Source organism: Ambystoma mexicanum, chromosome 11 (assembly GCF_040938575.1).
Source record: "Ambystoma mexicanum isolate Mex_15411 chromosome 11, UKY_AmexF1_1, whole genome shotgun sequence".
In the NCBI taxonomy this organism is placed as follows: domain Eukaryota; kingdom Metazoa; phylum Chordata; class Amphibia; order Caudata; family Ambystomatidae; genus Ambystoma; species Ambystoma mexicanum.
In genome coordinates this window covers 770,808,986-770,830,964 of record NC_090934.1, presented here as the reverse complement: position 1 = coordinate 770,830,964, position 21,979 = coordinate 770,808,986, and the positions used below count along the sequence as shown (strand labels likewise).

The window sequence follows — 21,979 nt, the reverse complement described above, 5'->3', positions numbered from 1 at the left end:
CCAAGATAGTAAACTATAAAGACAGAGTTCTAGAACATTTTCGGAAGGGAGGAACAATAACCAGAGCATCAGCGACTATCACAGCATATCCGGATTACACTTTACTGGTGCAGAGACTATATGTCGTTCAAGAGGAGGCTACGCGTGGCCGGCTTGCAATACTTGCTGCTCTACCCAGCTAAAATGAAGGTTTTGCAGAAAGATCGGGCGATTTTCTTCGAGACTCCGGAAGATGTGAATGCATGGATGGACACTTTGAACTTCCCCCTCGGAGACGGACGACCAGGCGAAGAACAGCAGTGATAGGTGAACTGCACTCCTAAGGTGCTGTATATGTGAACTAATCAGACTATTGAGTATTGCTTGGACTGATAACATAGTAGTTAGGAAATGGCATAGTGATTTTTGATTGGCTAATATGCAGGTGCACTGGCGCCGCCCAGATCTGGACAGCACCAGAAACATACTATCACCCCCATTAGGTTAGGTTAGGTGGGATATTGGTAGCTTAGTATCCTCCTGCTGCACTCCGGATGCTGGCAGGTAGCTGGAGACGGAGTGAGATACAGGGATGCCTGAGCTTCAGATTTGAAGCTGGGCAAAAGTTGGGAATAGTTGGGATTTGGGAGGGGAGAAGTTGGGGTAGTTCTAGGGAAGTTTACCTACGGACAAGCACGACGGGGAGAGGGTGGATCGCAACTTGGAATGTAAGAGGGCTGAATAGCTATATCAAAAGGAATAGAGTAATGGTATATTTGAAACGCCAGAAAATAGATATAGCCCTGTTACAGGAGACGCATTTGACTAAAGACAGACAAGACACTCTGGCACAGAAGTGGGGAGAGGTGACCTTGGGATCCACGTACTCGGCATACGCCAGGAGAGTACCGATATTGGTGGCGCCAAATGTCCTGTTCAAGGTTCTTCAGTCCTGCTTAGATACAGATGGTAGGATGATCATACTGCGAGGGAGGGTGGAAAAGAGGGAAATATGCATTATCAACACATACGCTCTGAATCAAGACACATCAGCGTATTTCAGATCCTTGTATAATAAGCCCTTATAGAGATGGAGCGCTAGTATGGGGGTGTGGGGGTTTCAACTGTATGCTGAACCCGGTGCTAGACAGGTCAGATGAGAAATTTGTTCCCCCAGCCCCGGCGTCAAAGGTCCTGAATACACTGCTACACACATTTAAGTTGGAAGACGTGTGGAGAACAGTGCATCAACAGGAATGTGTGTACTCCCACTACAATGCTCCTACAAATCTGTACACAAGATTGGATTATGTGTTGGTGGAGGCGGGGGGGTGTTGGTTGAGTTCACATGAGCAGAATATAAAGCTAGGGTCCTCTCGAATCACACTCCGTTGATTGTCGCATGGCAGGCCCTACCCACATAAGCTAGGACTCCTAATTGGAGACTAGAGTAGAAGCGCTCAGAGACACTGAGTTTCAGGAGAACCTGAGGAAGGAGGTGAAAGAATATTTTCAACACAATAACGGCAGTGTCTCATCAGCAGGTATGCTGTGGGAGGCATTTAAAGTGGTTGTTAGGAGGTGGCCATGTCGCAGTCGAAAGGGTTGCAAGATGTTATTTTACGAGAATTGCAAGGGGTGGAAGGCCGGTTAACAGCCATAGCGCGAATGGGGGAAGAGGTCCCCGGCGGAGGCACAGGCAGAGACCCGGTTGCAGCAGGAATGCCGGAAACACTGGGACAGGTTAGGTAATTGGACTTACAGGAGATATATAGAGAGACAACACGCGGAAGGGGACAAACCCGTTAGATGGAGAATTGTACGAGTCACTAGAGGGTGTCAATAAATGCTTTTATGAATATTATAAGGGACTATACAGGGAATCCTCTGGGTGTGATGGAGCAGAGAAACAGGGTGCTCTGTCTGAGATTAAGTTGCCCAAGCTAATCACGGAAGATAGGGACAGATTAGAAGGCCCCATTACGACTGAGGAACTAGAGACTGTGATCAAAGGGTTGCAAAATCCCGGGAGCAGACTGGCTCCCCAGCAAATCTTATAAAGAGTATAAGACCGTTTTCCTGGTGTCACTGCTAGAAATGCTTAATGACTCACTGGAAACAGACAGTTTTCCCCAGATCCTTGAGAGAATCAGTGATAGTCCCCCTGTTGAAACCAAATAAACCAGATACAGATTGTGGCTCGTATAGACCCTGTCGTTATTAAATCAAGATGGGAAGATATTCATAGCAGTCATGGCGCTCAGACTCAGGCCGATCATAGCCAAGCTGATACATCCTGATCAGACGGGTTATGTCCCACATAGGAATATTGGCGGTAATTTGCATAGATTGCATCATGTTATATATTGTACCCAGGGTGATACTCAACAATATGTGGTGGCATCATTAGACGCAGTTAAGGCATTCGATTTGGTTAGATGGCCACGGCTGTTGGCGGTATTGGATAGATTTGGTATGGGACCGATGTACATTAATTGGGTGCGACTGCTTCATAATAAACCAGTGGCAAAGGTGAAAACAGGCTCAACAATATCAGAGAACAGTGGCAATTAAGTAAAGGTACAAGACAGGGATGTCGGTGGTCTCCAATGCTATTTATAATGGCGTTGGAGCCGCTGGCAATATATCTGCGGGCTGAATATGGTGAGACAGGGATCGAAACGCCAGGGGGGGAGACATCTAATATCGTTATACGCAGATGGTATGCTACTCTACTTGCAGCACCCAGAGACTAATTTGCAGTACATCTTAGACGTGATGGAGCGAAATGCTGCTTTGTCGGGCATAACAGTAAACCCACCAAAGTCGAGCTTGTTTCCCTTAGGAGAATACCATGGGAAGCCGGACCAAACGTTGCCAGTGTTGCCGATTAAATGGGAACTAGACACGTTCCGCTATTTGGGGGTGAATATTTATCATGATTGTTAGGGAGAATTCTCATCTATGGCTGATTTCCCTCACCTAGTGAGTCCCCCAGCAGCTTTGCTGGACTTCTGGAGTTATTTTTTTCCACTTGGTAAGAGAGAGCTTTTCCCCCACTGTTACTTGTGTTTTGCTATGTGTTTCCATCTATTTTTGTGATTGTGGACTCTGAAGTACACCACTTCAGTAGCCCCCTTCTTTTTGTGTGTCACACAGCACCTTCAGTGCTGTGGCACAGGGTTCTCTTTGAGACTTCCCTCGACTCCATTTCTGAGGCAACTACCGTCCCCCAGGAAAGGGTAAAGTTACCATTAACTTTACTTAGTCAATCTACCCCAGATCCAGTACACCCCATCTTCCATGGAGTACTGGAAAGGGTTAATTTGTATCCCTTTTTATCTGTACCTCCTAGAGCATTGTTTCGCTCTTTTAACATTAGGCTTGCCTGGTGGCAGTGGTATCTAACCTAACTTTTCTACCGCGATTATATTAGATAAACGTGGTACTGTTTTTGGCTATTATATTAGCCTCGAACATAAACCTGCTTGACCAAAATGTCTTTCTTTTGGCTCCGGTTGAGTTCATTCGCCGTTTCTTTTTGTTAAAGTCCTTCTTGTGTTTTACTTTGCGCGGCAAACTAGGTTTGCCTTCTTTGTTCACTGTCTTTTGGCGGGCTTCTGCTCAGAAGCCCTCCTCAAGGCGCCTGGGTGTCTAGGTGGGCTGAATGTGAGGGAGGGGTGTAGTCACCCCCTGCACAGGGTATCCTAGGAAACCCAAGTCGCACTTTGTCATGATTGGCCAGGGTAGTTGTCCGGGCTGGACAATCCCCCTGCTGGGTGATTGACAGCCAGGCTGAGTGAATGGGTTTTTTTCGCATAAAAGACAGGTCTGTTAGGCTAGAAGTCAGAGAGTCACCAATGGAACTACAAGGAACCAAAGAGAAGCAGAGAGAACGACGGCTGCTGCAACTACCCCGTCCCGGTGAAGCCCTGCTGCAGTCCTGAGCTATCTTCCCTTCAACAACTTAGAGAAGATCCAGTGTGGAGTATTCTTCCCTTGAGCTTGGTGGGGATAACCAGCTCCTCTTCTACAGCCAGAGGATCCTCTTCCTTGGTCGAAATCGCTGCATGCTGCTGTAGTGGTCCGGATAGCCACCTGCAGAGCCTCTCCTGTTTTTAAGGAGCAGCCCTTTTATACCTCGTTGCTGCTGCCGGCTTCATCCCTGTGTGGTGCAGACACCCTTCAAACGTCCTCCTTCACAACAAAGCTCCAGGAATCGTGGGTCTGCAGGAAATCAACAGGAACAACTGCCAGGGCATCAGCTGCACTATTGGAACAAGGTATTGTGTTCTACTTGAGGAAACTGGGTGAATCCCTTTTCTTCATTTCCAAGGCTTGCCCTTGTCTTCCCTCCTTCTTATAACTTTTGCTTCCAAACATTGACAATATCGAAGTACTTTTGGCTACGTTGAATCGTGAACTGTCTGACTGTGTGATCTTCGGCAACAGGCCCTGGTGTCTTTCGACCCTGGCTCCGGCCCTTTGACTTTTGAACACCTGTCTCTGAGTGTTTCTTGATTCTGCCTGCCTAACCAAAATATTGCCTGTGATTTTTGCCTCCAACTCCCTCTGGCTATCTCAGGTGCTAAGTGTGTTTTTGCCCCGGTAGCATTTCATGTCACGGATACGCATTTATTTAGTAGACTGAACTGTCAAAAAGTGATCACAATCGTATTCGCAGTAACGTGTTTTGTTCATAACACTGATTCATTCAAACACAGGGTACTTACCTTGAGACTTACTGTACAAAGTGAACTGGTTAGTTGTAGTGTGGTTTTGATTGAAGTTTAATAGAAGTGTTGTGTTTATAACGAATGGTTTAAAAATAAATGTACTTATATTTTTCTACCTGAAACCTTGAGCCAGTGTTTGCTTGAGTCACAGTAATTGTGGTCCCTTTGTGTAATCTCTGCTACTGCTCATATACTCTTGAGATAAGCCTGGCTGCTCCGCCACTGCTACCACTCTGGCGTAGTACAGGCTTTTACCAAAGGTAAAACTTCAATTGCCACCTGTGGACTTAATTGTGTGTAGTGGTCCCTAAGGGCACTATACAGGATTCTGCCTAACAATGACCCTTTGATAGAGCATACACAGAACCCTGTGAGGGCACTGAATGGGATCGCAAACTCCATATCTTTCTGGGCTAGATTACCACCATCTATGCTGGGGCGGGCGGCGTTGCTGAAAATGGTGATGCTCCCGAGACTGCTCCACTTCTTTACAAATATCCCATTTTCAATTCCAAGATCTTTTTTCAATAGACTACATAGCATATGTAGGGACTTCCTATGGCGCAATTCCAGATGTAGGGTGGCTCTTTGGAAACTTCAGAATGCGTATGACTCGGGGGGGGGGGGGGGGATTAAGTTGCCCAACTTTGAAGTATATCTTGTTGTCAGTCAGTTGCAATTTGTAGCCAAGTGGTTGTCGGATAAACAGACACGCGAGACGCAATTGTTACACATTACAGGAGTGCAGTTTTTCCTGAGAGAAATCATGTGGATGGTGCACTCTCGCACAGTCCGTTTATCCAGGCTGATGAGATTGGGGGGTTGGATGTGGCATAGGGCCTGCTGACTGATGGGGGGTGCAGCACCATATTCCCTGCTTATCCCATTGGTAGCATTAGAGGGAAGGAGCGATCAATTGCGGTTGAGTGCTCGGAAATACTGGGAACCGAAAGGGGTAGTTACGGTAGGGGACATTATTACAGAAGGGGTTCCTAAAGAATTTGGGGACCTAAAGGAGGAGGTGGGAATACAACTGGGGCAACACATTACACACTCCTAACTACTGCAGATGCTTCGGCGTAGATGGCCCGAGGTTGGCAATCAATTGCAGCTGGATGAAATAATTGAGACGTATGATGTGTCAGAAGATGGGCATGAAGTCTCCAGGATTTATGAGTTGCTAATGTCTAAAGTGGGGAAGGAGCCGAGACAGACAAGACAGCTGTGGGAGGCAGATATAGGAGAGCCAATGTTGGATGCAATGTGGGGGAAAGTTATGGTGTACCACAAAAAAAGTGTCTTTGTCCACAAGACTTCAGCAGATTCAATTGTACATAACTCACAGAGCGTATGTAACCCCGAACAGAATAGCAAAGTTTAGCCAGGCAGAGATACAAACATGACCAAAATGCGGGGAGGTAGATGCGGATTTGATTCATATGTTCTGGACCTGTATAGAGATTGGCAGGTTTTGGGAGGAAGTAGCTCAAGCATTAGCGAAAGCAGATATCACATTGAATACCTGATCCCACCCCCCGGCTTGTTTAATCAGAGGATTTGCAAGACCCAAAAGGGCTAAATATGTGATTAAACTTAAAGATCTAGCACATATTTTAGCGAAACGCAGAATAGCAAAGGGTTGGAAAGCTTAAACGAGGCCTCTGGTGCAAGTATGGTGGAAGGACTTGCTCAAATGGGTGAATGCGGAAACTAGTATGGCAAGAGGCGGTGAATAGGTCATTGGAACAAGGTGAGGGAGGGGGTGGAAGTTTGGAGACAGTTGATTGAGGGTTTGGTCACCTCCACGCTAGAATTGGAAGATCTGGAATACAGTCCTGTACCGTCTAGTGCAGATACCAGGGAAGTTGTGGTGAATGAACAGTAAAGTGAGGGAATTATGTGGTGTCTAGAAGGTTGGGATAAGGGTGGGGGGTCTTGCAGGGATTAGGGTGCAAACAGAAGGAAGTAATAATGTAACACGATGTATGATGTGATATAATGTCTGTATGGTTTTGGTTATATTGAAAATAAAAATTGTTTAAACAAAAAAAAATTGGAGGGCTAGTTTGGGGCCTCCTCGCCCCCCTCTCCCCCCCATTTGCCCCCTGAGGGCTGTGTACCGGGACCTGAACCAGTGGCCTTCCCCCCCAAAGGAGTGCCCGCAGCCTTTGTCGCGCCTGGGTAGCAGGGATATGATATGGCACTTATAACGCGCCTATAAACAAGTGTTTCAAAGCACAAAATGGCTACTCTCTGCGCTGTAGGGGCCACCCTCGTCGGGTCAGTACCAGAGTCGTCGGCTGCACCTTATGAGCCTGCTGTGAGGCCGCCTTCTCTTCCTCTGGCCTTTGTTTCTCTGATTTGTCCCGTAACTTGGCTGGGTGGAGGACTTCCTCTTGAGGAGCAACCGTTGGCAGGTTGGCTGATGAGGCAAACGGCGATTGCGGTTTGTCCGAACTGGGACCCGCATCAGCGGAGAACCTGGGGGCAATCGGCCTTGGATGGGGCGTCCTCAAAGGACTTCGACTTCCTTCTGGAGGCAGACCGCTCCTCCGACCGACCGGTCCTGAGTGAGGCATGACCCTGCTCGGGTCAGGGACCTTGCTCGACTTGAAGCAAGCCGCCAGCCTGCTATACCAGTCTTTCTTCATGTTCTTCGAGAAGCCCAGGCATATCTCGCATCCATCCTCGTTGTGGTCCGGGTGCAGGAAGTACAGACACTTCTGATGTTTGTCCTCCACAAAGACGTACCTTAGCTCGCATTGGGTGCAGGGCCTGAAAAGTGTCATCCTTCCTTTTTCTCCTCTGTCACGGTCAGAGGGCGCGAAGTAGGCCCAAGACGGCCTTCCAAAAACCTTTACGAATAAACGCCCTTGAGGGGCATGCAACTTCACCAACAACGGATCCCGGTTGCCGGCGGATGAAGATAGGAGCACACGGACTCTGATGCAACATAAATAGAACTTTTCAGTGAAAAACATGGAAAACAAGTGCAAAATAGCTCGGAGAGCAACTCGAGGACTCCCAGCACTGAAGCGTGCAGTACTCTGAAGATGGCTGCCAGAGGCAGGACCTAGGCAGAGGACTGTCACTGGATGGGGGCAGTGTGACCCAGAGGACAGTGATTGGTCTAGAGGAGAAATACAGTTTTAAAGTGAAATTGAAACTTTTTTCTTTTACCAAGGATTCCCAGCCTGGTGACGGGGAATATTCATGAGCATGTGATTCCATACCCAAACCCCATGCTGGAGAAATGTGGGTTAGAGTGAGGCGAGAAAGGGTGGGTGGAGAAGAACGCGACGAGGGAGGGTGGGTGGTGAAGAGAAAGGTGAGGGAGCGTATGTGGGTGGGGTACAGAGATTTGAGGGAGAGTGTATGGAGTTAGAAAAGGTGGGTGGAGTGGGGAGGCTGGGACAGGGTAGAGAGGTGAGAAAGGGTGGGTGGGAATATGAAGAGGCGAGGAGGATGGGTGGGGCTAGAGAGATGCGAAGGAGGGTGGGATAAAAGATGCAAAGGATTGTGGTTGGGGTGAGAGATGTGAAGTGGGTGGGTAAGGTGAGAGAGGTGAAGGTGGGTGTGGTTAGACTGTTGAGAGAGGGTGGGTGAGCGAGTGGGCTTATAGAGAGGTGACTGGGGTGAGAGAAAGGTGAGGGAGTGTGGGTGGAGTTGATAGAGGTGAGAAAATGTGGATGTGGTTGAAATCTGCCCAGAAGTGTGGGTGTGAGTAGAGTGAGGGTGGGTGGAGATTAAAAAAAAGGGAAGGAGGGTAGAGAGGTGGTGTGACTGCAGTGATAGTAGGAGGTAAGGAGGGTGGATGGGGTAAAGAAGCGACAGAGGGTGGGTGGTGGTAAGGAGAGGTGGGAGAGTTTGGGTGGTGGTAGAGCGGTGCAGAAGAGTGGTGGGGGAGGGTGGATAGGTGGGGGTAGAGAGGTGAAGGAGGGTGGGTGGCCGGGGGTATAGTGAGGTGATGGAGAGTAGGTAGGGCATAAGGTTTGAGAGGGGGTAAGAAGGGGTGGGTTGAATACAGAGTAGTGAGGAAGGGTGGTGGGGGAAGAGTGGGGTGGGCCAGGGGTGGACAATGGTTAGCATGGATGGGGAGAGAGGAAGAGTGGGAGCAGGGGTACAGTCTGAGCCGAGTGTAGAGTGTTGACGAAGGAGGTAGAGTGGGGATGAGTGGTGCAAACATGTTGAATGGTGGTGTGGTAGAGGGAGGGGAGTTCGGAGGAGTTTGGTAGAGGGGTTGGGGTAGAGAGAGAGGGATGGCGTACAGAATGGAGGTTAGTAATTTACGGGAGAGTGGTAAAGAAAGAGGGGAGGGTGGAAAAGTGTGAGAATGATAGTGTTAGAGAGTGAGAGGATGGGCATGGTAGAGAGAGAGGTGGAATATGGCACACTGAGAGGAAAAGTGGCCGAAATGGGTAATGTGGTACAGCGAGAGAGAGCGTAGGAGTGTGTTAAAGGAATTGTGGTAGATAGAGAGGGATGCATTAGAGAGAGGAGGGAGTTAGAGAAGGAGAGTTTGGTAAGAAGACGGGAAGTGAAGTAGAGAGAGGTGGGAGACAGATAGGTAGGGGTAATGTAGAGAGGGGTGTGTGGTACAGTAACAAAGTATGGAAGAGAAAGAGTTAGTGTGGCAGAGTGTGATTGGAAGTGTGGCTGAGAGGGGCATTGTGGCTGAGAACAAGAAAGGGAATGTAGTACAGAAAGAGGGACAATGCAGTAGAGAGAGTTTGAGTGTAGTAGAGTGAAAAAGGGAGTGTGGTAGAGCATGTGGGGTAGTAGAGAGATTGGGATGTAGTTGAGAGGCAGTGTTCTAGAGGCAGAGTGAGAGTGTGTGGAGTGTGCTAGAGAGAAGAAGTGTGATATAGGGGAAGTATGGTAGGAATGTAGAGGGATGTTTAGTAGACCGAGGGGATGTGGATGTGGTAGGGAAAGGTAGTGTGGTAGAAAGATGGGGAGTGTGGTAGAGAGATGGGGAGCATGGTAGGGAGAGGAATTGGTAAGGAGAGATGGGTGTAAAGAGGGAGTGGCGGTTTGGCAAAGAGAGGGTGTAGGATGGTAGAGAAAGAGGTTACGTGTGGTAGATGAAATAGGAAGAGAAGGTGGTGTTAGAGTTAGGGAGTTCTAGAGAGTGAGGGGGTGTGTGGTATATGGGGAAGTGTAGTAGTACTAGAAGAGAGGAGGAGTGTGGTAGAGAAGATTGGTGGAGAAACGGAGTAAGTTCGAGAGAGAGAGAGAGAGCGTGGTAGACAGAAAGGCAATATGACAGAAAGAGAGAGGGAATATGATAGAGAGGAGGCATGTGGTAGGGAAAGGGGGAGTCAATGGTGAGAGATCATGGGAACCATAGTCCAAAACATCTAGAGAGCCACAGGTTGCTTCTTTAAATATTGGGAGCATGCCAACACTGTAATATGCTTTGGCTCCCAGCAGCTGCAGGGCTTGCTGACATCTGCAGGCCACAATCCTTCCAGACACAAGGGTCCCTAAAGGGCAATCCAGGGGATAACTCATAAGGGCCCCGTCCTTTGGAATGCTTCTTTACCCAAATGAATCTGTACAAACACATCAGAACTTCTGTATTTGTCTCACCAAGTCAGGAAAAAGTCTGAACTCCTTTGTTTCCCTTGCACATTCTCGTGTGCCTGTCCAGCCCATGTCAAACCAGAAGTAGGGCAAGTGATAGGTGAATGGCATTTCTGATTAAATTCCTCATTGAATCAGGACATACTCAAAGAAGTGCTACCTACAGGCACTAGTAGTGCCCTATTGGAGGCAATTTGCTGTTGGAGAACAGGTGCACTCTAATTTGTCGAAAGGCAGCACAAATCACATATATATAAAGCTCCTCAGTGAGTCTCGCAAAGCAAACATCCTATACATTTTCAAACTTACTTGCACATGCATGTTGGAGAATAGTTTTGTAATTAAGGTCCTATGTGTCTTCTCAGGAGACAATGCTAAATGACAACCATGAAACCATAAACAAAATGAATAATATACACATTTAAGAGACATAATATGCAGGCAATGCACATGCATGTAATTTAAGCATTTGGTCTCAATCTTACTATTTAAGCATTTGGTCTCAATCTTACCTGCCTCATCAATAGTAGTACACGTTTGATACATGGATGTTCGTAGAGTGGGTGTTCTAACATTCAACAGTCTAATTTTATCCACTCTAAAATCAAAGACTCTTAAAATTGGATCTTTATCATCTTCATCGTGGCACATAATTTTATAGTCAACAAAGGAGGCAAACATCTGAGTCTCCAGAAACCTTGAAAGAAATGGTAAGTATGGCTCTGGTTGGTCAGACAAAAAGGATGCCTACAGAAAGATAAAAGACATGATTACATAAAATTACATAAAAATTACATAAAATTACCAATAGAGAAATGTAAAAAGTGAAAGCAAGAAATAGGAAAAAGTTACTTACCTGCAACTACAGTTCTCCAGGATTGGTATCTTTCATAGCATCACATGCGGTTGAATATACTCCATTAGAAAGTAGTTTACATGCATACAAAAAAAAACCTGTCTCCACTTAAGTGCTCTAACAGTATCATTCTGGGCCTTTTGGCCCTCAGTCCATGGGCTGCAAGTCACTTTAGCTGCACTCCAGGAGGCCACCTTCAGATTGTAGTATCCACAAAGCACACTGTATAGAGCATCATATGGGGGTGGCGGGTGCTCCCATTAAAATCTATAAAGATACCAATCTGGAGAACTTTAGGTACAGGTAAGCAATTTTTTCTTCACCAAAATAGTGTTATTCATAGATTTGTATGTTGTAGAATAGATTACAAAGCAGTAAGAAAGCGTCAAATCAATAAAGGTCAAAGACAAGGAGTGAATTTCACCTTTTGCAAATAGACTGCAGAGGACTGGCCATCTAACTCTGGACTCCTCCGCAACTTACTTACAAGTACAATTTCACTTTGTGAAGTTGTGCATGACTCTCTATGTCACTGCTCAGCTACCTGTGCTTGGATATACCTGAGCCCTAGCCATTGGGGCCAAAGACAACAACAAGCTCTGTAAATGTTTTTATATACTTAGTCTATGCAATGTGGTAATTCATCATCATGTGATATCGAGCAAATGTAGCACTCTCTCTGTAGGAGTAGATAGTTTGTTGTAGAAAGCTGGAAGCACAATGGGATCATTCAGATGGTAAAAAGGTATACACATCTTGGATAATTTCTAGGATGACTATCTTTAGCGAATCTAAAATGTGGGTCATTTACACCAATGCATGTAACTCTGAGACCTTTCTAGTTGATGTGGTAGCCACAAGGAAAGCCATTTTCCAGGACACATACTTAATATCACCCTTGTTCAGAGGTTCAAAACTATGTCCTATGAGTTTTGGAGCACTGAATTTAACTCCCATGAGGGGTATGCTTTCGTGAAAGGAGGAAAAACTCTGAACAGTCCTTCCATAACTTGTTTTTCCAGTGCATTGTGATATCGGTGCCAAGTATACCCTAATGGAAGAACAGGCCTAACCAAAGCTGGTGTATGCATGGAACAACCTTAAGAAGACTACAGTTAATAGGAGAGAGATTGTGGTGATGGCACCATACACAAACACATTCCCATTTCCTACAATAACAAAGCATCATGGAAGGAGCTGTCAAATCTACCAGGATGTCTAGAGATATATGCAAATGTCTGAACTCACTGAACTCAGGAACCATGCCTCGTGGCTCAATGAGCAAGGTGTGTGTGTGTTGTAGAATCTTCTCATGCTGCTTGGAGATCAGGTCCTGAGTTGGCCGGAGCTTGATCGGTCTTATTTGAGCCAAGTGAAAGAGGCCTGAGAAACAATGGTGGGCCCAAGCTAGAACCATTGGAATCATCCTGCATTACTCCTGTTTCAATGTGTGTACAATTCTAGGGATCAGAGGTGGGGGAGGCATACAGGAGCTTCTTCCTCCACAGTATGACAAACGCTTCCGCTAAGGTGCACTTCTGGTAAAAACATCTGGCGAAAGCTAAGCTCTTGATCTTTTCTAGAGTTGCAAAAAGATCTTTGTATGGGTTCCCCACTTCCCGAAGATAAAATCTATTTTGTCTTGTTTTAGCTCCCATCTGTGACACAAGGTAAGTCGTCTGATGAGATAGTCTCCCGACGTGTTTTGAAAACCAGGGAGATTAAATGGCATTAGAAAAATCCTTTGCTAGTGAGCCAATCTTCATAGATTCTGGAACTCCAGAGACAAAATCCTTGACTTAGTTCCCTGTTGCTTTCTTATATAACATTTTTTTATTTAGTGTTGCCTTTAAATATTCATACTGTTTTCCCCAAAACACTCTTCTGAGCTCTACAAGTTCATGTGCAGAATCACCCAAAGACTACTGACATGGAGTTTCTCTAGATGAGTGCTGCACCCTTCCCAGGATGCAATCGTTGAAATGGATAACACAAAAACAGAGGATCTGTGTTTAGGGCTCCCTCAAGAGATTGTGCTCCTGTTGGCAAGAGGGTAACATTTTCCTAAAATCCTCAGTAATGAAGATGCTGTTGTGCCATACACCCATGATCTTGTTACCTTCAAGTATCCAGATATTCATGCAATTGATGCATGTAAAAACAACTATTGCATACAAGGGTGATACCAGAGGCACCACCTCCGAGCAGGGGCTTGTAGCATCACACCGATGTCTTGATCTCGTATTCCCAGCAATGATACCGGATGAGAGCCATCCTAGCAGGGACTTGCAGCTGCACACTGATGTTTTGGTCTATTTTCCTAGCAATGTTACCATTGTCAAGATGGATCGAATTCTGTTATTTGACGACCCAATATTTTATTTTTCATGTACAAAAAAAGGGGCACTAAAAGACAAGGTTCTATGTAGGACTTCTGTATGACTGAGTAGTTGATTGAGTATCCAAGAACAACATCTGTTGTTCTTGATTTGTAGCATCCTGCGCGTGTTTCCTCATTGGGGTACTGATCAGCCTTTAGTGCAGATTCGGGTAAACTAATGGGTCTTTCCAACATAACTATACTGCAACTGTCGCATGGGGTTTGGTAAATATAATGGTGGTTGATCCAAGCAGTAGTGACGGCCCACCACTACAAAGCAAAGGAATTGCCAGTGCTTCCGATGAAGTGGCACATGAAAATATTCATCCTCTAGCACAGAGGAAAGGAGGAAATCAATGACCATTTCAAAAGTTTTGTCCTGAGAAATGTGTTTAGGAACTCGAGATCCAGGATGGATCTCCACCCACCTGACTTTGTTCTCACTAGGAAATACTTCAAGTAGACAACTTGATTTCTTTCTGCAGAAGTGACAAACTCTAATTGAGGCCTTTTGCGATAGTGACATTACCTCTTCTATCCAGTCATCTAGATGGTCTTCCCTCCCATGCACTTATAGGGTAATTGGCGGTTTTTGAAGAAACCTTTGCCAATCGCTTTCTTGCAGCAGCAGAAACCACAGAATTCAGACTTGCTTATGTCATAAAACTAGGCCACCATTCCAGATGTCCTCTTATATAGAGATGGGCGTTACAGTTTGAATAGCTTTTTCTCTTCTTTGATGTGGGAAGCCTTCCTTTGTTCTGTAGGATTATGGTTAAACATTTTCATGGTTGTCGCCATGAGTGTGTGAAACGTAACTAATTTGCTTGGTGGTGCCTCCCTTACGGGGTGTTCTTTTGGCTTGCCATCAGCAGGTATGACACCCTTGTACTAATCTGACCTTTAGGAATGCATTGAGGGTGGTCTGCATGAGAATCTGCATTCAATTAAATATCTATTTCATTGCTTGGCCTATTCTTTAAGCAGAAGCGAAGGTGCTTCTAGAATTGGTCTTGCATGCATCAAAGGAAGCTGCGGATTTAGAGGTACTGGAATAATGACGATCACCCTAATTTGCAATCAAGTTACAAGCAATTTAGTTAAACTGTGGGTGAAGTTTTGTTTTTGTGCTGGTGATCCTAACATTAACCAACTGTGCAGCAAACATCCTCTGAAATGAGCATTCCACCCAACAGCCTTTTTCAATTACAAGGTTTATGTGAAAACAGATCCCAGGATATAGTGTTTTGCTCTCTGTTTATCTTAGGTGTTGTTTATGATGCCAAATGGCTTGCCATTTGGTGATTTATTGTTGCATCTGTCACTCTATATAGCAAAACTGTAGAGTGGCATGCAACAAAATATGATAAAGTCATCTAGTCTGAAAATTTCAGTATGGCATTGTAGGCTCAAATTATTAACAGGCTGGGTTCATAAACATACATAACATAAACTGAGCACAGAATAATATATTCTGGGATCTGTTTTCATATATAGCTTGAAACTGAGTCACTGAAGACTTAAGTGCAGATAAAATGTCCAGTGATAAACAATTAGTTTGAGTTCAATTGCGCATCATCGGAACTATTAATGGCTTGTTGCATACTGGTTGTGATTGTTCCTCTTCATAATTCTCAACATTTGGAAATTGGGCATACATGCCCTCAAAGTTTATATCGATATCTAAGATGTGCTCCAGAGCACCCAATAGTGGGCCTAATACTGAAGGAGGGATAGAAGGCTTAAGTGTGAAAATGCCTTCCTTACTTCTTCTTGGAGAAGGTGGAATAATGATGCTGGTTCTATTACTTTAGAGAGAGTTGGAATTGTAGAAAAACCTACTTTATGGGGTGTTGTTGACGTGAATTTGTTAGTGAGATGGTGGTCAAATAGGTGGTAGATAGCATGGATGACAAGGAGGCTGCTTGCTGATTTAACATCAACTGGACTGTCACTGAAGGTGTCTAAGAGGTGGTCATTAACTGGGAACTGCATAATGGCTTTTTGGTTGGCGTTGCAGTTAATGTGGCAGCCGCCAATGGCGTCCCCATTGATAGGACAGTTTTAGGACCTTGCTGCCACATCAATGACTTCATACAAAAATAGCTTGTGGAAAGAGCTGTGATCTCTCATTGATGAATGGCTCTCCAATGGGACTTGTTATTTAGAGGATCCTGAGGCTATTTAGATTTCTACTCAGATGACTGAGTAGACGATTTTCAAGCCCTAGAAGAGTTTCTACTCTGTTGCATCTTCTCATTTGATTGTTCCCCAAGCAATCTGAACAGCTTACCACGGATTACCATTGTTATGGACCTCTGAGAGCAAAATGAAGCGGAGCTCCTTCTTACGGTTATATCTGAGGCCGCCCTTGTCTAATCAAGCCACCAAGTGCCTCTGCCTGTCCTCCGTAGTATTCCTGGCAAAGCTTTTACAGACAGCATATGCTTGCATGTCATGATCGAGCTATAAATGGTAAAGATATCCATCAGGCCTGTTCTCAATATACATTTTGTAAGGTGGCCTGCTGTACAATTCTTGAACAGACTTCTTTTGGACTTCTCTTCAGACATCATGGGTACAGAGTTATCACATTGCTGGAGTTAAAAACCTGAGGGGTAGAGTTAGATCTTCCACCTCCTCCCTGGAAACACAAAGTAGGTGAAACCCAGTGGGTGAAAAGTAGTCAGATGCAACTGCAGTTGATAGGTTACAAGTTAAGGTTACAAACATAGGTTACAAAGTACAAGTTTCAGAAACTTGTACTTTGAGGCACAAAGATGGAAAAGGATGGAAAAACGTTGAATGAAAGCTTTCCTAAGGACTAGAAACTACCAAGCTGCAGTGGAGAATCTGAAGATGGCATCCTGCTGTGGTGTTAAAGGGGCTTGCAACTCATTGACTGAGGACTAAAAGATCTGAAAAAGATGCTGAGAAAACACTAAAGTGGAAGCAGTTTTTTGTTTGTAAGCATGTACACTGCTTTCTAGTGGCACAAATGATTCCCAGCCTGTCGACATGGAATATTTAACATCATCTGAATATATGAAAGATCCAATGTTAGAGAAACCTACTTTAGTATTTGACAAAAAATAGATCAAAAGAAAAAGAAAACACCTCAAGCAAGGGGCAATACAGTTTGGAGCAGGTGAGGAGCATGAGTGAGGGTTGAAGGGTGCTTGGGAGTACGTAGGGTTTCCTTAAGTTTAGCAATTATTGAAATAAGTGCAACAGAAGGGACAACGAGTTGACTTGGAGGATTACTTCTAGTGAATGTAATCAATAACGCATCCAAAAACATTTTTATAGAACATTATCTTTATATTAAAAAGCAGGTAAAGTATTAGATTTAGTTGTGTTTTCTATTTTGCTATAAAATGTCTTGCACATGTCTTTATTTGTACTCTTTATATTTACCTCTTCATAAGTGTGTTCTTTTTCACTCTAATAATTTTTTTCCAATGAAATCTTTTCATAAAGGAAAATTCAGCCACATAGAAATACCATACACTAGTCATAGCAACAGCACCATATCTTACATACAGCAACCGTTGTTAACCATGAGTCAACAGAAACATATACAAGGATAAAAGGGTACAATGCAACATTTGTATCGTTCTGCCGCCCACTAATACACCCATGCAGGAACAGCCTCAACAAGGATGATCAAATGTTCGAGAACCAGCAGAGGGAGCAGGGGTCTACATACAATCCCTGGGACTCGTTCCGCATATTTCAGGAATGGAGTCCATACGTTATTAAATTTGCCCAACAACCCCAGGCTTGTGGCTGTGTTTTTTTCCGCCACTGCTGTCTTCCAACACTTAACCCACTACATTGTGATCAGAGGACCATCAGGATTCTTCCACAGGTGGGTCATAGTGATTCTTGAGGCAGTTAGAAGGCGAGTAATCAGAGTAGCTATTGAGCTCCGTCAACAGGACTCTCCCTTTCCTCTGTCTCCCAATCATACAATATCCAGGTCCCATGAGATGGTCAACTCAGTTATACCTTTAACTTGCTCCAGTATCTTCTGCCAAAAGAGTCAGGATTTATCACGGGTCCACAACGAGTGAAAGAGGGAGCCCACTGTTGAGCAGCCTCTCCAGCATAGTGGAGAGTATGAGGGGTTGATTTTACGTAGTTTAGCTGGGGTGATATGCCACCTGTAACAGACCTTAACCACACACTTCTTATTTGTTACGCATCAGGAGCTACCAAACGTACATGTGCCAATAGGATTCCATCTGGCCACATCTAGCTCTTTCCCAAATCCTTTTCCCATTATTCCATATAATCCTCCTTAACCAGTGGGTCAACCCTATCTAACAGTTTAGCGACCAATGCTAGGGTTAGCTCTAACGCCATAAGATCCCTACCCCCATGTGTTTTTGTGTTTGGGTGAGACATCCAGTGCCTTAGTTGGGCATAGCTGAAGCGCTCTGTTTCCTGAACCCGATATTTGGCTTTACACTCCTCGAAGATAAAAGATTCACATTAACATAAAAGTTTCGCAAAAGTGATAAGCCACCCTCCTTTCACTGCTTAAATCTGGAAGCGTCACATCCTGGGAGAAAGGCTGTGTTATTACAGACTGTGGAAAAAAGCCCCAGAGTGGATCTGATTCCCCATCTACACGCAGGCCTTTTCCAATAATAAATGTGGTAGATGCTATTGGTTTAGTCCCGAGGTACTGTTGGATAATTCTTAAGTGTGGTAGGTGTGGGAGTGGAGTTGAGGACCAAGCTTTCATTTAGGCAAACATGTGGGATAATTGTGCAGCAAGATAGTACTGAAGAACGTCTGGGACACCCGGTCCCCCGCTTTTGACCCCTCCCAGGATCTCTCTCCTCAATATACAAGGTTTTTTCTTTGCCCATACAAAAGCCATGATTCTTCTTTGGACTTTACCCAGTTCTACATCAGGAATTCTGACCGGTAAGGCAAGGAACTGGTAAAGGAGTCCAGGAATAAGATTCATCTTAACTGATGTAATTCTCCCAAACCAGAACATTTCCTGTTAATGCCAGCAATCCAAATCCTTGTGCAGGACTTTAAATTGTTGTGGGAAATTGCAACGGTATATACACAGGACCTTGTTCAGAATTTGGACGCCCAGATAAGTCATGCTACTGTTAGCCCAGACAATTGGACTTATTTTCATCTGGCGTCGCTTTGAGATCTGAACCCCCAAAGCACTAGATTTGGCACAATTAAGTGGGAATCCTGCGGCCCTGCCAAATTGTTTGATTTCGTCCATTAAGGCTGTAAGCAAGGAATCGACATTCCGGAGGGTAAGCAACACGTTGTCAGCGTATAGTAACATTTTTTAGATTTACCACTAACCTGGATCCACGTATGAATGTATTAGTTTGGATCCTGGTTGCAAATTGTTCCATCACAAGGGCAAACATCAGATACCCCACAAGATTCTAATTTTCAGGGTGAGTGCACCATTGACTCGGATTACCGTGGAGGGCTGTCAGTAATTAGCGAGGATCCATCTCTTGAAATTAGGACCTACACCGTAGTGAGTGAATACTTTACCAATATATCCACAGTAGTCCACCAGGTCAAATGCTTTATGAGCATCAAGGGAAATAATCCCTGACTCGTGATGGTGGAAATTTCAATGCAATCCAACACTCTCCTAATATTATCATGAGTAGTTCTGTCAGCTATAAACCCAGTTTGGTCTGGATCCACAAGTATCCTTAATATTTCCACAAACCTGAGGGCTAATATTTTAGAGAATACATTGACATCACTGTTCATGATAGTTATGGGCCTGTACACACAACATTCCATGTGGTCTTTACCTGCCTTTGGGATAAAAACTGTGAGCGATTCCTCCTTAATGGGGGTGAGGCAGCCTGTGACATGGATGGAGTTAGACAGTTTTGTCATGTGGGGAACGAAAAAAGTGATGGGTGGAAGGTTTTGAATTAATCTGAACCACTGGCAATGCTCTGGGAAACCTTCCACACCACCGTTTTTTAGACTGTCTGCACCATTGGCAAAGGGGTCCAGCCATATGCAAATCAGTCAGGTACTGGCACCAATGGGAGCAGCCCTTCCTGAGCCAGGTCCCATCTGCACGGAATCTCAAGTGACATGTGGGGATCCAAAATGAGCGATCATGGTTTGTAAAATAAGGCAGAGAAACCATCAGGGCCCAGGGCAGTGTGCTTTAGGGATTTTATCGTCGGCCCCTCTTCAGCAGGGCCAATCGGGCCCTCAAGGGAATCCATCAGCCCTGGGGGAATATCCGGATAGGTGAACTTAGCTAAGTAGTTCAACTGCTGGTGTGCATCCTTATTTTTCCGAAAAACTCTATTGTACCATCTGACCCCTTAAGTGCTTGAATATTATTCCGAGAGTGAAGCTGCTTCAATTTGTAAACCAACAAATGGATCACTTTATTCCCATGGGCATAATAACAATGTTTGGTTTTGGCTAGGGCTTGTGCAGATTTATTAGCAAAATGTAGTTCCAATTGTGCCCTGGCACCTTTCAGCTCCTCCAGACCCTTCCAGATTGTTAAGTTTTATATTCGCTTTCAAGTTCCCCGATCCTGTCTTCTAATTGGGTTTGAAAAGTTTAATGGATCTAGTAAATGCTGCCGTACAGGCTGTAATCTCCCTCTTATTACCACTTTCATTCCACGCCAGGTTGGGCACAGGGCACAATCTGGGGTCGTGTTTTCGCTCAAGTAGTTGGTGAGAACCTAAGAAATCTCCCGGCGAATTGCCACATATCTTATAATGGGATCATATAGTTTCCAAGACCATGTCGGGGGGGTTGCACATGTTAAAGACTCTAATATGGGCTATCACCAAAGCATGGTCAAAGATAATCCAAGGCGTGATATATACTTCCCACAGGCAAGGAAATATGATCCCGACATAAGGAGCAAATCTATCCTCGGGAGACCCCCTTGGACATGGGGGAAAAAAAGTAAAATAACCAACCCCCTCATTTTACAATCTCCAAATGTCTACCACCACCCTCAATCACATTCCTGTAGTCAGTTTTAGTTGGTGAGAGGGTTTTATCCGCATCTGGCATAAGATTAAAATCTCCACCAATCAGAATCTGCCCTACGCTAAAGGCGACAAGCTTGGGAGTGATCGATTTTAGGAAGTGGTCTTGTTCACTATTGGGACCATAAATTGAGATAAAGGTGTACAATTGCACAAACATCCGCCCTTTAACTAAAATGTACCTGCCCTGCGGATACCTTATAACAGAGATTTCGGCCATTGCAACCTTCCCGCTCAGCAGCAGCTGCCCCTCCCTTTTTTTCTCCCCATAATTCGTGGAAAATGCTTTAGGGTATCTCTTATGCAGAAGTCACCTTTCATCTTTGACCAATAAACACGTCTCCTGCAAGCAAACATTTTCAGTGGATAATTCTGTCAATCTACGCATAACATATGTTGAGATGGATTTCTAAACTCTGAACTGGTGGGCTGATCTAGGTAGCTTGGCAGGCGGTCAAGACATCTCGGGAGGGGTGAGAGTGATCGGAAGCCCACAATGAGCGCACACACAGTAATGATCCACAAATTACTCTTAGACAAATGTATATATAAAAAAAATCTATACATTTATTGTCTCCCGGACCAAATAGACACAAGTACCTTTAGCAATGAGAAAACAGTTATCACACAAATCCTTAAACTATATAATATACATACATTACTTTTCCTAATGCTATACAGTGGAAAAACACGGCCACAACCGGTAAAAAGAGGGTTGGATTAACACAGTTAGAGCAATAGGCTATTCTTCAGAGTTCGTTCCCTAACTGTCGAGTTAAACCCCAAAAAGTTAGAGAGCCTTGTGCTTGACAGTACAGTTGTGCGTAAAAACGCACGATCCTGCAGGTAAAGCAAAAAGCGGGTCTTCTTGGGAGGGCTGTAGCAAGTCAGGAAGGGGCTTGGGGTGGTGAATAATTGGTTCCCACTATTCAAGTAGGCCTTCACTGTGGCAGCAAAGCAGTGTTCAAATGGTGAGAGTAGCTAGGAAGCGCAGGCTAACCCAGTCAAGTTCGAATACCTTTTAAGGGAAACTCGTGCGTAATAGTGATCGGTTGTGCCAGGGTGCCACCGCTAAGTGATGCAAGTACTCACTGACCATCGGCACAGTCTAGACCAAACTTTGCCAGTTAAGTCAAGGTCGCTAGTAGGTTCCAGTCCTCTAGTTTCGCAGTGCTCTGGCTATCAGCAGCTGTGGTGTAGAACGATCGTCCGTGACGGGACAGTTTCTCTTTCTCAGCTTCTGAAGGAGGTATGCAGAGAATTCCAGTGCAGCTGGCTTCAGGGCACTTGAGAGCAGAACAGCAAGGGCTCTCTAGCGACCGTCACCACCAGGTAGTGACGCGGGAATCGTGGATGCAGGCAGATTATGCACTCTCCTAATTTGGGACCCAGAGGATCT

General features: G+C 45.0%; 1 protein-coding gene across 5 annotated transcripts in view; it reads right to left on the bottom strand.

The window, feature by feature from the left end:
- DENND5A (DENN domain containing 5A) overlaps nucleotides 1-21,979 on the bottom strand; it is a 2,487,481-nt gene that overhangs the window by 1,626,876 nt on the left and 838,626 nt on the right. For all 5 annotated transcript variants that reach the window (XM_069623676.1, XM_069623672.1, XM_069623674.1 and 2 more), the window contains one exon: nucleotides 10,814-11,048. In XM_069623676.1, the coding sequence (XP_069479777.1) occupies nucleotides 10,814-11,048 (235 nt within the window). The remainder of the gene's footprint in view (nucleotides 1-10,813; nucleotides 11,049-21,979) is intronic.